Raw genomic sequence first — 14,707 nt, forward strand, 5'->3', positions numbered from 1 at the left:
TTCAACAAGCAAACATTAAATGCTTTGTAAAAAAATAAATAGCATAGGTGATTCGGTGCAACATTTTAAAAAAGAATGATGAACACCAGGGGAACACTACATATACCTATCAAAATAAGAATTTGCATAAAACAGAACTAGCCACTATCTTATGCAAATTAGCCATACGGTCCGCTGTCCTTCCCCACTTCACACTTCAAAATGTGAGTCCATATTTTAGGGCTTATACAAAGGTTGAGTTATTTACATTTGTCTGTACAAAAAAAGTATTTTAACGGTTTTACTGTTTTTTTTTCTATTTCTCTCATTTTTAAAGGGAAAATGTAAATAAAGTGGAATGGTTCAAGTGAAAGGTTCTGCTGTTTTTCCTTTTTTTCCCTTCATTTTTTTCATTCGTAAAAAATGCCACTTAGTCGTGATCCATGTGGATATTTCAAATTGCTTAATGGAGTAGAAAATTCATTTTTTTCTCAACACATAGCAGATGATGTTTCGATGCAAAATATATGACGCCATTACTAGAAAAAAAAAATTCAGTACAGTCCATGTGGAGCATATCCCTCGGACTAAACATCACACACACGCACACACACACTATAGGCCTACAAGGCACACAAGAAAGAAAGCAAAGGCAAGCAATGAAAAAGCCACACAAAGAAGTAGGTCAGCCTCTCATAATTGTCAATCATGCAATAAATGTGTGAGCACCACAAATGAATACAGCATTGGGAATGAGACAAAGCGTATTGGCATGCTATGTCAGCTTGACTCAATTCATCCTGCTTTTCACACAAGACCATTCACATGTGAACTTCTCTCCATCTCTCCTTCACACTACCTCACCCGCTCTCGCGCTGCAAATGTGTGAGCCGCGCCGGGGTTAATGTATGTGGACGCGTCGTCCCAGCCCAGGGCCACTTTATTACCACGAGCCGTGTTTATTTCCATAGAGGAGGCGTCGCACCATATTATTTGGCTCGACACTATGGGGTAACCACAAAAACTTACTTTTCTACCGCTCGAGGCTTTGCAAGCAGCCACGTGGACGCAACTTACTGATTTGAAGATGAGATGCACTTAACTGTTTTAATTTAATTGCATTATAAGGTCAACAAAAGTATTAGAATGCATGCTCATTTTGAATTTAGGAAGGTACAAACATTCTTGCATGCCAAATTCATCCAAGCAGGCTTTTTACAGACCTTGATTTGCGCACTGGGAACAGTTGAGTTGAGGATGAAGGGCACAGCAAATGGATGGATGGATGGACGGACAGAGGGACGGATGGACGTAGGGTGGATGGATGGATGGATGGATGGATGGATGGAAGGACGGACAGAGGGTGGATGGATGGATGGATAGAGGATGGATGGGTGGACGGACGGCCAGTGGATGGATGGATGGATGGATGGATGGACGGTGGGTGGATGGATGGATGGATTAACTCATTCACTGCCATTGACGGCTATAGATGTAAAAAAATCATTAAAACTATTCATATTAGTTAAACATTTTTTTCTAGAGTATGAAAACCTAGAAAAAAAATGATTGTACATTTAGAACATATAAAATGTGTGATTAATCGTGAGTTAACTATTGAATTCATGCGATTAATTATAATGAAAATTTTTAATCGCCTGACGCCCCTAATTTTTTTATATTTTCTTTAAAAAAAAAAGATTATTAAAAAAAAATCTAGGTTATCGTACTCTTGTTAACAAAAGTGGGAAAAAAATGCTGAACTAATAGAAATATTTCAAATGAATTTTTGACGTTTATGGCAGTGAATGAGTTAATAGACGGACAGGTCTATGATGGATAGATGGACAGATGGATGGATGGATGTTGGATGATTGACGGACAGATGGGTGGATGATGGATGGACGGATGGATGGATGGACAAATGGGCGGATGTACGGACAGGTGATGATGGCTTGATGGATGGCTGGATGGTGGCTGGATGGTGGCTGGATGGATGGATGGATGGATGGAAGGACGGACAGAGGGTGGATGGATGGATGGATGGATGGATGGATGGATGGATGGATGGATAGAGGATGGATGGATGAGGAAATTGTAAAATTGCAGTTTAGATAAATTGCCAAAACTGAGTACTGATGACTTTGCCACTGGAAGTAGGTGATTTGCATTGACAGTTTTCAAAAGTTTACATCCAACCAAAATGGTTTAAAAACTCTTATTTTGGCATCACATTGTTCCATGCTGTTGCTTTAAAAGTCACCACTTTAAAGAGAATGAGGCAGACTTTCCTCTGCACTCCTGGCAGTCGTCCCAAAGCACAGTTGCTCCTTGACACCTGCGAAGGTTATGAGTCCGCTATCAATAACAGCGGGTCAACACATTTTCATCCAACACTGACACTCCCAGCCTTCTTCTTTCTGCGTCTTCTGTCTTCTGTCCAGCCGGATTAACCGTGGGAGTCGTTTTATTGGCCACAGCGCTCTTGTTTGTCCCCTACGCCGACTCAAATGTCAGCATCTCCCTGACGTTTCCTCAAAATCGCCCGCGCCGCCACTTTGCTGCGGCGCCCGGCTATTATTACCTTCTTCTTAAAGAGTGACACGCGGTGTCTTCGGAGATGAGCGCTGCGTCAAACCAAAGTGCTGTCGGGCCAATGGGATCGCGAGGGGCAGACCTCTGTTGAACCTAATATGCTTTGATGCTACATTCCGCCGGCTATCGCTACAATGTATGATTGGAAGTATTGAGGCACGCCTCTCATTCGAGGGTCCTTTACACACAGTCGTTATGGTTTAAAGACGGTGATTAAATTCTCTCGATTGGATCGGAGAACAACACTAAGTCATGACTGATCCGTTTTGCTGCCCTCAGCCCGTTTAGTTTCTGTTTATTTATTTTACTTGCAAACAAAACTAGAGGTGGGAAAGGTCAACTCTGATTGGATCATCACGCACATTTCCACTGCGTCTGATCAAGTAAACACGGTCACAGCTGATCACTGTCATGGATCTGAAATTCATTGTGATTACTAATCCTGGGGTTTGGTCGAACACAGATTAAGAACCACTCCTCAAGTGTTCATAAATGCTCTGTTTGTATGTGTTACTTCTCCGTGTGTGTTAAGGTAACAGCCACAACATCTACTGTGTTAGGCCTCCAATGGTGTTTCACATTATTTTAGCATTAAACTAGTAGAGTTTGTTTCATTTCAACATTTAAATATACTATTGCCAATTTTAGTCCCATAACAAAAAGTTCCGGGGGACCTGACCTGATGTTTGAATGACAGAACGGGTACAATCTGCTGATTAGCGGCCACATCTGGAGGTACCAGCCAGCTTGATATGACCCATAAATGGAATTGTTTTAAATCATCTCTTGATGAATGAGTTTGATCGATACAATCTGAGACATGAAACTTTTCAAATGCAATGTGATGCCTAAAGTTTATCCACATTCCAAAGTTATTCCCTCAAAGGTTTAAATACCAGGGTTGCGCTTTTCATTAAAACCTTAAACAGTACAATGCCCGTGTTGAAAAACACAGTGATGTCTCATCTGCTGACTCAACTCTGCAATGTGAGATTTAATCCAACACACACACTCGCACACAAACATACACACGCACACACACCCACACACACACAGCATCGAGTGTTTGTCTGCTTCAGACTTCCCGTCAAACAGAGTTAAGGTCATTTTTCTTTGGTTGGTCATCACAAGGTATTGACTGAGGGCGAAAGCTTTTGAAGCAGCGTGAAGAATGAGCCACTAGTCTCGAGTGTCATTAGCTCGGGGGGCTTTCCTCAGCTAGCGCCAGGTAAAGATTAGATAACAATCAGGTCTTTTTTTTTCAATAAAAGATCCTGTGTTGTTCTCTTCAACTGAGGAAGAAGACACAGCAGGAAAAGCGTGTCAGAGCTAAACTTAACTGTGATATTTAACAAAATCAAAAATCATACCCGACTGCAGGCTGTTGTCAATGTGCTCGCTCTCTCTCTCTCTTTCTCTCTCTCTCTCTCTCTCTCTCTTCTATATATATATATATATATATATATATATATATATATATATATATATATATATATATATATATATATATATATATATATATATATTGTTTTGGGGGCTACAACAGTGTTTTGAGTCGTTAAAACAAAACAAGGAAAACTACTTCATGTATGAATGTGTTTACCGAAAAAAGAAAAAAAAATACTTTATAACTCGTTTGTTTCATTTTGCGTAATGCAGGGGTCCGTCCTGTGATCAGTTTCAACTTACATATTTTAAATTTTGATAGACTACATTGGTATGATGCGAAGGAGCAGCTCCTTCAAATTCCCAAATCTTGGATTCGGTTTTGTGGGATTCTTGCTGTAATAAGATGACATTATTAAAACTGAGCTGCTTGTTTGGAGTAGAGAGCTGAAGAAAGAGTAACGCTTGAGGAACAACATCTGTGTGTTTATGCAGGAGAAGATTCATCCCCGATAGCGGCCGTGAAAGAAAAAAAACAAGTGGAGGAAATTTGTGGAATCCCATCTGAGATGGTCTCCCTGATGGATTCCTTTTCCTGTCAGCTCAGACGAGAAATGAAGTCGGGGAAAATTAACTCCTGATACGGCCACGCTGAATTAGACAGAAAGGAGGGGGGGTTGTGTGCGAGCAAACGAGACACTTTTTAAGGATTCCATCCTTGTCATTTTCAATTTTCTGCTCTTTTGGACATGCTTGTATTCAGACTCCCCAACATCTCCTCGCCATATCAATCCTAATTAGACAATCTGGGCCCCGCCAAGGATGGGAAGCGGCTTATTTGCATAATTTAATCATAAATACTCAGTGATACATATTTCCAAATGCATTTGTACAATTATCTTTTCATCCTTGGGGCAAAAAAAAAAGCATTAATATGATTAGGCAATACTTTTCCAAAAAGGGAAAATACTCTACTTCAGCTTTAGGCTATATGAAAAATTAATTAATTTCAGAGGAAAATCAATTTCTTCATGTGACCATATTAGACGGTGCCGACTCATGGCCCGTGTTCCTCTTCCCTTTCCTCCAATCAGGAAATCTCATCTCCAGCCTCCAACTTGTCAGTAGCATTTAGCGTCCTCGCATCGGGGACGGGACGCTCGCTAAATGTGGTGCATCGTGAGGAGGAGGATGCGGAAGGAGGAGAGACTTGATGTGAAACTTGTGTGACTTTTATGTGATTCAATGACTGCTGTTAATTAATAATCATCTTATGTTTTGGGCTATGTGCCTAAAAAAATCTATTGTATTACTTTGTCAGATTTATCCTTGCTCAAGTTTGAACATTACAAGAAAAAAGTAGAGATTTTTTAAGGACCAAAAGTTTTACTAATCTTAGTTTTAATATCAAACAAAAATAGAAGGTACACAGAGTTACCGCACAGCAAAAATTGGAGTGTTAAAATTTTGGTGCTAAATATTTCAGTTGATTTCAAGCCCCATAGTGGATATTTAATATAATTGTATTTTATATGTTTGATTTCAATGGAGGTCAGTGATGGAGTTATTTAACAGAGTTGATTTTTTAGTGTTAAATAAACTCTGCAGAGAGTTAATCAAAGGAAGCTAAGTAACTTAACTAAGTTAAGTAACTCTGACACAGTGTTAAAATGGATAACTATTTAGAAAGTGTTTATTCAACTCTGTAGCTTGTGGAGCTATATACACCCGGAAAGTCTTGAAATTTACTCTGTGGGAGTCATTTTAATACACAACTTTTTTGCTGTGCAGGGTCAGCAGCATCTCTTGTGAAGTTAACTAAAAAATAATAAAATAAATTGTTCCCTGAAGTTAACAGTTTTAAATTGATCTATTAATGGCCGTATGGTTTTTGAAAAAGGAAAATGTCGGTATTCATCAAAATGCGGAATATTGGTGCTGATAATCAGCCTGGCTGATAATTGGTCTAGCCCTGAAATAAACATGAATAGGTGAGAAAAATCAGTATATAGAGGGAAGAAAAATGAGAATTCGTAACATTATGAAAATGTTGGAACTTTTTGAAAGCTCATAAATAAACTTGGAGGAATATGACAACAGTGATCATTTTTGTAGGAACAAGTTGTATACAATGGGGAGGAAAAAGACGCAGATTTAGAAAATGTGACAAAAGAAAAAAATAGTAATGTTAAGACAGTAAAGCTGAAACATTTACAAGACTAAAGTTCTCAACTACCGTTTTAAGAAAAATATGGGGAAAAAATGCTCGTAGTATTTTTTTTTTCTTTTTCAAAGTGTTTCTCTTCATCCAAATAAGAGCGGGAGCTGGAGCAGGCAAATGAAGCAAACGCACGTCTTAGCCATGCAAATAGCCTCCAAAGCCACAAACGTCGTTAAGACGCGGCAAACAAAGCCTCTCTTAACAAGTCAAATCTGCAGCCTCTTCACTCAAAACCATGTTGGGATTTTTTGGGGAACGTTCCTCTGCACTTGTTCCAACTGGATGAATGTCAAGTTAATAAAGCCCTTCTGATTTTTCAAGGAGAGTATTTGCAAAGGGGACGTGGGGTGGGGGCGCACCTTGCCACCATCTGCTACCTGCACAGTTGACTTGAGCACATGTACTGTACCTAATCAAATTTAGCAGAGCTCCACTGAAGGATTAAGGAAAATAAATATACCCCAGTCCTGTTTAAACAGTCGCAAAAAAACAAGGCGCAATTTGACTTTCAAGGAAGTGCTTGAATAGATTTGGATTTGAAACAGCTTTGTGTACCATTATCACACCACCACCACCACCCCCTCCACCCTGTCTAATCAGGCATCTGTCACTCTTGTTTTTGAAGTTATTATCGCCCGAGCTCCCTCTTGGATGCGGTTGCCGGGTGACGGGTATCTCAGCACCCACTCTAACCGGGTAGAAGCATTTAAACAGAATCCAGAAATCTCCCCTGAGTACCTGTAAACACATTGGCGCCTTGTAAGAAAACAAATATATTATAAGAGAGCTTGACGGTGGAGGAGAGGGAGAAGGAGGGGGGGTTGCGGGTTCTTGGTGGTAGAGGATACTGGCACCCTCAGTGGCAGATCACACTGAGTGCTATGCAAAACAATTACCGTCATTTCCAGATGTGTGAGCGTGTGTGTGTGTGTGTGCGTATGCTTAAACAAGCTTGAAAGGTGCACAAACGAGCCAGGATAACGGGCTGCTATGCAAAAAGTGCACAATTGCACAGTATGTGCTTTTGTTCGAAGGAAGGTATTTTTAATAATCGTAATGTAATACATTTTATAAGTTACGTACAAACAAATCGAAAAAACAAACTGAAAAAGATAGATAGATAGATAGATAGATAGATAGATAGATAGATAGATAGATAGATAGATAGATAGATAGATAGATAGATAGATAGATAGATAGATAGATAGATAGATAGATAGATAGATAGATAGATAGATAGATAGATAGAAAGATAATGTATGTAAATCGACAACAAATTGAATTGGATCGTGATCTCACGCAGTCGAACCGAATCGAATCGTTCCACTTTCAAATAGAACCGTCCTCGAATCGTTTCGCACCCCACATATCGAAATTCGTATTGAATTACCTTTTGTGGAGAGATGCACACCCCTAGTTGTAACAATATAAGAACATAGTATTTTTTGACAAGTAATTTATAATGCAAAAAAGGTTTCAGGTTAAAATAAATCTGTAATATGAGAAACAGATGAAGTGCTTAACGTAAAAATGCTGAGACAAAACTTGTAACAAATGGGGTGACTCCGCCTGCTAAAATTGGCTACCAGGCAATAAGTCTCATAGAGGTTTATTTGTTGAAAAGGGTCTGGCTAAGGGGAAAAAAAGTGCATTCATGAAGTGCCAGCACCCCTTGACACTTAATCTGTACGTTAGATCAGGGGTCACCAAGATGGACCCAACGGGCAACAGGTAGCCGCCAAGGATAACATGGGTAGCCCAAAGGCCAGTTCTAAAAATAGCTCAGTGATGGGACATTATGATTTCCTAAGAAATTTATAGAAGTGCTCATTTGAAAATAAAAACCCCTGCACAGATTTATAGAAATAGTGTTTCAAAATAATATTCATCTGCTTCCTCATAAACATGATCAGTGTCTTCACATAGATAAATATCATAAATTAATATATAATTACAGGTTATCTGAGCAGTTATTTGAGCAAATGTGATATTTCAGAAGTGTGTAGCCCTTCAAATTATCCGTACTCAGGAAGTAGCTCCCACATTCAAAAGGGTTGTATACTAACCCCTCTGTTATATACTACAAAAGTAACAATCAAAAGGGGAAAAAATTTGCAACGCGGGACATATTTGTTTTTTTTAAATAAGGCTGTAACATAACAAGAAATTGTCATAATTGGAGAAGAAACTCTTGATACTGTGAGATGAGAATAACAAAACAATATTAGAGCTAATAATTTGGCCAGTAAAGTTATGAAAAATACTGTTAATTGTAAATATATAATAAAATCATGATAGTATTTCAAGAATAAATTCAAAACAAATGTGAGAATTTCTTAAAAATAAAGTTGTAATATTATGAGGGGAAAAAGTGTAAAGTTATAATAAACTGCATCAGGATAAAAATATTACTATTGATATAATAATACTAATAGTAATAATGTTATTTTTATTTATTTTTTATAATACAGTGGGTGACTTGCGGCGTTTAGGAGTGTATTTAAGGAGGGCCTCCTTCCCCAGTCGCATGACGCTGTCTGGGGTGCTTAACTATCAGGGTGAGTGAGGCGGGACCACGATTGTCAATTAACTGCAACATTGTTGCGCCTTTCTCAGCAACAGCAGACCAATGAGAGATACGCGATATCTTTCGGCCCACCAAACAACTCGCCTCCCCACCGCCGCCACCTCCTATGTTATAATAACCTTTCAGAGAGTTCAAGTGTCACACAGCAATAAGAACCTTTTTTCCATCCCACCGCGGGGAAAATGAAAAGGAAAACAAGTAGCTGGAACAGAGGGGCTCCTGGAGGGGCACTCGTAATGTAAGGGAGATTACTGAACGTAGATCTGTGTGTGCGTGTGTGTGTGTGTGTGTGTTTGTGTGGTAAGGAAAGGTGAGGAGGCACAGGAGAGCCCTTAAGAAAATGAAGGGGTCAACAATGAATATATTCCTAAAGATTAACAATAATTACAAAGCAGAAAAACACAGTGCGCCCCTAAAAAGCACATGTTGTTAAGCACATCAAAGTCATCACAAAAAAGAAACTATAATTCATCTCCACCAATGCGAAAAAATTGCCAAATTCTGAACCAGCATTGAATTGCATAGATGCAAACCCTATTTGCTCATATCGTGGCTGTGAGCATTTATTTACAACACTGCAGAAAAGAACGGGTAAGTTGGAAGGCAGGGTTCTAAAACGTCTAAGTAAGTACATGATTTTTGTTATATTTCAAAATGTCTGTTTGGACTCAATATTAAACATCAGCTTTACAGATACCACATCCGCTCACAGTGAGGATGTCTACGGCGCCACCTGCTGGTATAAGTTTTAAATAATATTGTCTATTGTCATCTATAATTTGTTTGTCCCGAGGGTGAGTGAAGAGTACCGGGTGTTTATTTGCGGTAAGATATGTACTAGTGGGGTCAGTATAATGTGGCTGAACAATTTTGCGAGCAATAAATTAATCAATATTACCATAAACAACATCAGATTTACTATACACAAATGATCATTTGGTTTTATAGGTTTTAGGTTTAGACTCAAATAAAGTCAAATGAACCATGAATTAATATGAAAGGCAGTTAATTTATCGACTTCAGTTAGAGTTGCTAACTTACTAAAAACTTTGACTTGCAGTCTTTTAAGCCTTCACCATGTCAACTTTAACAAAATTCTACCTCTTCAAGTGTGGTGTAAACATAAGTCAGTAAGTCATAAACCTGATTACAACAATAATGCAAACAAACCTGTGACTTTATCACTAAAATTAAAGCCTACGACTGATCGAAATAAAGTACCGGTAGTATTATTTTATTTTATTTTTCAAAATTGCAGCATTTGCAAGTTGAAAATTGCCTTCTGCAATGGTGATCTGAATTTGATTAACTGTATACAGTATACAGAATTATTGTTTAATATTTAACTGTATTTTATAACTCAACATTAGCTTTACAATGCACCATGTAAGGAGTGCAGGCAGTGTGTGTTGCAGTAAAGAATATTGATTCATATAAATGTTTAACAATGTGTTTCTATTTTCTGTGAAATCCACCAAAGCTTGTCAGCTGTACGATGCCACGTTTGCAGCGGTAGCGGCGTTTACCTCAACACATGGTGGCATCACTCATAGTACGTACAGTTCATTACAGCCCCCCAAAAAATTATTGGTTGGAAGGGGGAAATTACATATATTTAAGGCGTGACATTTATTTACTGTGCATACAATTATTGAAGGACGGTGTTAAATTAAGACTAACGTATGCGGTTTCTCAATTGTGTCGTTAAAACTCACACTGGCTCGTTATGTAACCGCAACCAATTCAGTAGCTTTAGTGCTATCCTGATGGCAAGATTAAACATCGCTGTCCAATGAAAAGCATTTACCCTTTTTTTAGTCGCCCTTTTTTTGACACTTTTTTTTTTGTGTGTTAAGCGTTACAAGCGAATGACGTGGATAGGAAGTGCATTCTTGCTAATGCCCAAAATAGCTGCAACATTCTCAACATTGTGAGTTGTATAAATCCAAATTCTTTCTAAAAGAGGCAACATCCAGTGATGGCACAATGTTGAACTGTGTTGTTTTAGCACAATAGACAAGCGGGGGTGAACAGAAGGGGGGCTTAATAGCTGCATGTGAAATAGTGCAACCCCATTGTACACGATACACAAGTATTATTCACCTCATTGTTGCGTCAATAAAGAAGAGCAGCAACTGATGGGGGGGCGAGACCATTTCCAGAGGATACTTTTTTATCTGACGGGTGGGAAAAAAGGGATGGGGGCGGGCAAACCTGTTTACACAAACTGACCGTCTTGTCAGCGGCAGTTCAATCACACACTAACACACCCACGCACACACACACATCCCCAGCAAATAAAATCATTGTAAGCAACAGAAGCCTTTTATCCAGCAGATGCCTCTCGCACGTGATGTAATTCTCCAAATGGGACGAGCGGCCGGACGGACGCTCGCTCGCTCGCTCGGGCGGGCAGGCCTCTTCTTGACTGATTGATTTGGAGCCCAGCACCGACCCGCAGGACCTGGCGGCTTTCACAGACAATTACAGTGCTGTGTCCGTGTGCCCCGTAATAGCTCGGCACTTTAGCGTCATTAAAGCGGCGCGAGGCACTGCATTATCCTTTAACCCCACCACCAATCCACCAAAACGACACACACAAACACACACCTACCCATTGACATGAAGAGGAGTCCGAATTTGTCACCACACGGGAAGTTGGCGACGCATGCGTGTCACCATTTGCCCATTTTAGCTTTACATAGTTGACTAATATCTAATAAGTGTGTGAGGGGAATAACTTTGGCAACCAAAAGCCCCTCGGATCATATACAGTAATAGCTTTGAAGGCCTAATTTAAACTAGAATTGAACGCTGGTAGACGACCACGGGGCTTCCTGCCAAATGTTTAGGACATTGCATATTACCGCCGTTATCTAATGAAAAATATGTATCTGCAAATTTTGAATGAGTGTGTAAAAGAAAAAAAATCAAAAAACCCAAAACAATAATCAACATATATGCAACATGCTTGACTGTCATATAATTCTGTACATTTATTAACTTTGAAAAGGCTCTCCAACCTTACATTATATCCTATCAAAAAAAATGTAGTTGACATAAAACACGTGATAACATGAGCATCTTTTAAGGTGTCTCTGAGTGTTTACGACTATTCCGCCACCTTCCCATCATATTTGCATTTCCTGCTTGTCTCTGTGGAAACGGTTGGGGGGGAGGTGAGGGGGTCGATATGGAATCAATCACAGTGACAGGTGAGACGGTCAGTCTGACCAGCATGTGTGAGGGACAGGAATAATCAACTATTGATCTGGGGCTTTTAATCACGTCATATTAAAACATATGGGGGTCCAAAATATTCCGATTGCTAATATGGAGTGATGTATTAATTCCCTCCCGAGTGTGTGTGTGAGTGAGTGTGTGTATGTCATTATGTATCTGTGGTGAGCTTTTCAACAAATGGAGGCTGTTTAATTGAGGATCGTTAATCTCCTATCATAATTCCTGGCATGTGCACTTCGTACATTTGTAATCATAATTATGGAGTGGACTGGCAGTCAATAAAAAATACTGTTATATTTTTTCTTTTAAAATTAATTGTGAAAAATGTGTGCCACTGGGGAAAAAATGATTTACTATTTACCACAATTGAATGCACGGGTGGAATAATTTGACAATTAATTTTGGGCCGCAGTAGTTCATGTATAAGGACTTTGTAGTCCCGCTGTGGACAAAATGTAAAACTGGCAACTAGTTGTTGGGGGGTTGCTGGCCTGCTTCCTGGCTTCTAGAAGTGCACTTGAGCAAGGCTTCATCCCCACAACCCCAGCACTGTTTATGTGCCCCTTTCATTCTGACATATCTCCTTTTCTGCTTCCATGTGTGTTATTTGGTTCTGTGTGTAGTGTGCTAAACTAAATATATAAACATCAAAATGTAATTTGAATTTCCCATTGAGGGATTAGAATCAGTGTGATAGATTAAATGCAATTTAATTAATCAATGAAGTAACCTTTTGGTCAGGACACAACTTTCACCTCAACTTTTTTCTGACTCTCCCTGAAAGTCAAAACTTTCAAACACACTTTTGCACCCACAACACGCACCAAAGCACAATCCGGCGCGCGTTACGCTCAAGAAGCGCGGACCACAGCGGACACCCCCATCACAACCGCCCCACTTTTTCACTCACCTGGCGTTGGTGCAGTCGTTGTAGAGCGTCTCGAAGTCCCTCCTAGAGATGAGCTTGCATCGGTTGACGCCGGGCTGGATGGCGCCGAGCCCGCGCAGGATTCGGACCTGCTCCACGTTGCACACCACCGGCGTGATCTCCAGCCTCTTGAGCTTGGTGTAGACGGTGTGCAGGCCCCCCACCAGGTGCTTGAGGAACAGGTCGAACGCTTGGGGAAGGCAGATGAGCTCGCAGCCGTCCACGGTGAACGAGGCCACCTTGGCCCCGCGCAGCTCCACCATCTTACACTCGTTGTTCTGCGGGATGTTCTCCACGGGCGACGGCGTGGAGTAAACGGGCTTGCCGCCCCCCGCGATGCCCGCCGGGCTGCCGGCGGCCAGCAGCTCGGAGCGAAAGAGCGCCTGCGCGGCTCCGACCGCGGCCGGCAGGGGAGGCAGCGAGGAGGAGGAGGACGGAGACGGAGAGGAGGTGGCTGACGGCGGAGACGCGCTGATGCCGGTGCCGCCGGAGATCATGGTCGGGGGCGGCGGAGGAGGAGGCGGCGGAGGGACCAGGGAAGTCGGCGGGAGGAGAGCAGCCGGAACGGCGGCCATGGTCACCTTACAACGCTTCGAAGGGAGGGGGGGTTACGGAAGAGTCGCCGAAGTTCAAAGTGTGCGAGCCAGCCTGGCCAAATAAAAGAATCCACTGGAGTTTCGTTTTGTTGTGTTTGGAGCTCCTCAGATAAGTTGCGGGGAAGTTGGGGCACCAAAAAAGAAGAAGAACAAGAAGAAGAAGAAGAAGAGAGAGGCGTGAGTAGTGCGTGATGGGGGTAGAAAGGAGGAGGAGGAGGTGGAGGAGGAGGGGGCAGGACAATGATCAAAGATAGGAGGAGGAATGACAGGAGGAAAATGAGCTGAAAAGTGAAGCTCGGCTCGCTGGATGACTTGTTGTTGTCACACGGTGCGCGAGGGGGCGGAGCCTGGGGACAGTGCAACAAAAAGCCTTTCGAAGAGAACACACACACGGACAGGACAAACGCAACGCATGTACGCACCTATCATGAATATGTTTCTTTTAACAGTGCATAAAACGATTGTTTACAAATCACTCGAACCACTCTGGTTTCTTGGGAATTCTCATCATTTTTTTGAAAGCTTAGCGGAGACGCGATTCATCAATTAAAAGTAGAAAGAAACAAGTTTTCAAGTGACATGCAAAACAGGGATTATACTGTAGTTACTGTTACATTCGTTCTCAACACTCAAACACACTTCGCACGCGTGCGCGCGCGCGCACACACACAGACACACAATCAATCATTTGTCAATATAACAACAAACGAAAACCAAGAACAGAAATAGCCACATATACACATATACAAACTTTCAGATATTCCAGTTCAATGTTACATCATCATAATCCAAAATTACATGATATGATGATGATACTAAGTAAATAAAAACAAATTAGAATATATTTCCAAAATCTTTTGACCTTTCTTGTTATGTATACATTTAAGAGACTTAATGTAATGACTAATATAAATAAAAAATACCTTAAAACATAGAGTAGGCTAAATAAAATAAAAATGTGAATGTAGGAAACAAAAGTGCTTTAACACTGTTTCATCATTTTGATCAGGTGCAACTGGGGTTTCAGTATCTCGCTCAAGAACACTTTGACATGGTCGCAATGGCTAGGAATCAAACCCACAACCGCTTTTACACTTTTACACTTTTACACTACATGCTCGCTCTTAATATAACTATAGTTCAATTAACACGTTATGCAAACACACACTTTG

The 14,707-nt window shown here is 40.6% G+C and overlaps 1 protein-coding gene across 4 annotated transcripts in view; it reads right to left on the bottom strand.

Moving 5' to 3' along the window:
- The window catches only part of dachd (dachshund d), a 163,064-nt gene extending 149,242 nt beyond the window's left edge, over positions 1-13,822 (bottom strand). For 2 of the 4 annotated variants that reach the window (XM_086091350.1, XM_086091349.1), the window contains exon 1: positions 12,922-13,822. In XM_086091350.1, coding sequence (XP_085947476.1) covers positions 12,922-13,514 — 593 coding nt within the window. In that variant the 5' untranslated portion in view covers positions 13,515-13,822. The remainder of the gene's footprint in view (positions 1-12,921) is intronic. The other 2 variants (XM_086091346.1, XM_086091348.1) reach the window with 2 other exon arrangements.
- Positions 13,823-14,707: the final 885 nt, after the last annotated feature.

This window comes from Leptonotus elevatus, chromosome 12 (genome assembly GCF_054856555.1).
Source record: "Leptonotus elevatus isolate MCC_2025b chromosome 12, RoL_Lele_1.0, whole genome shotgun sequence".
Lineage (NCBI taxonomy): Eukaryota > Metazoa > Chordata > Actinopteri > Syngnathiformes > Syngnathidae > Leptonotus > Leptonotus elevatus.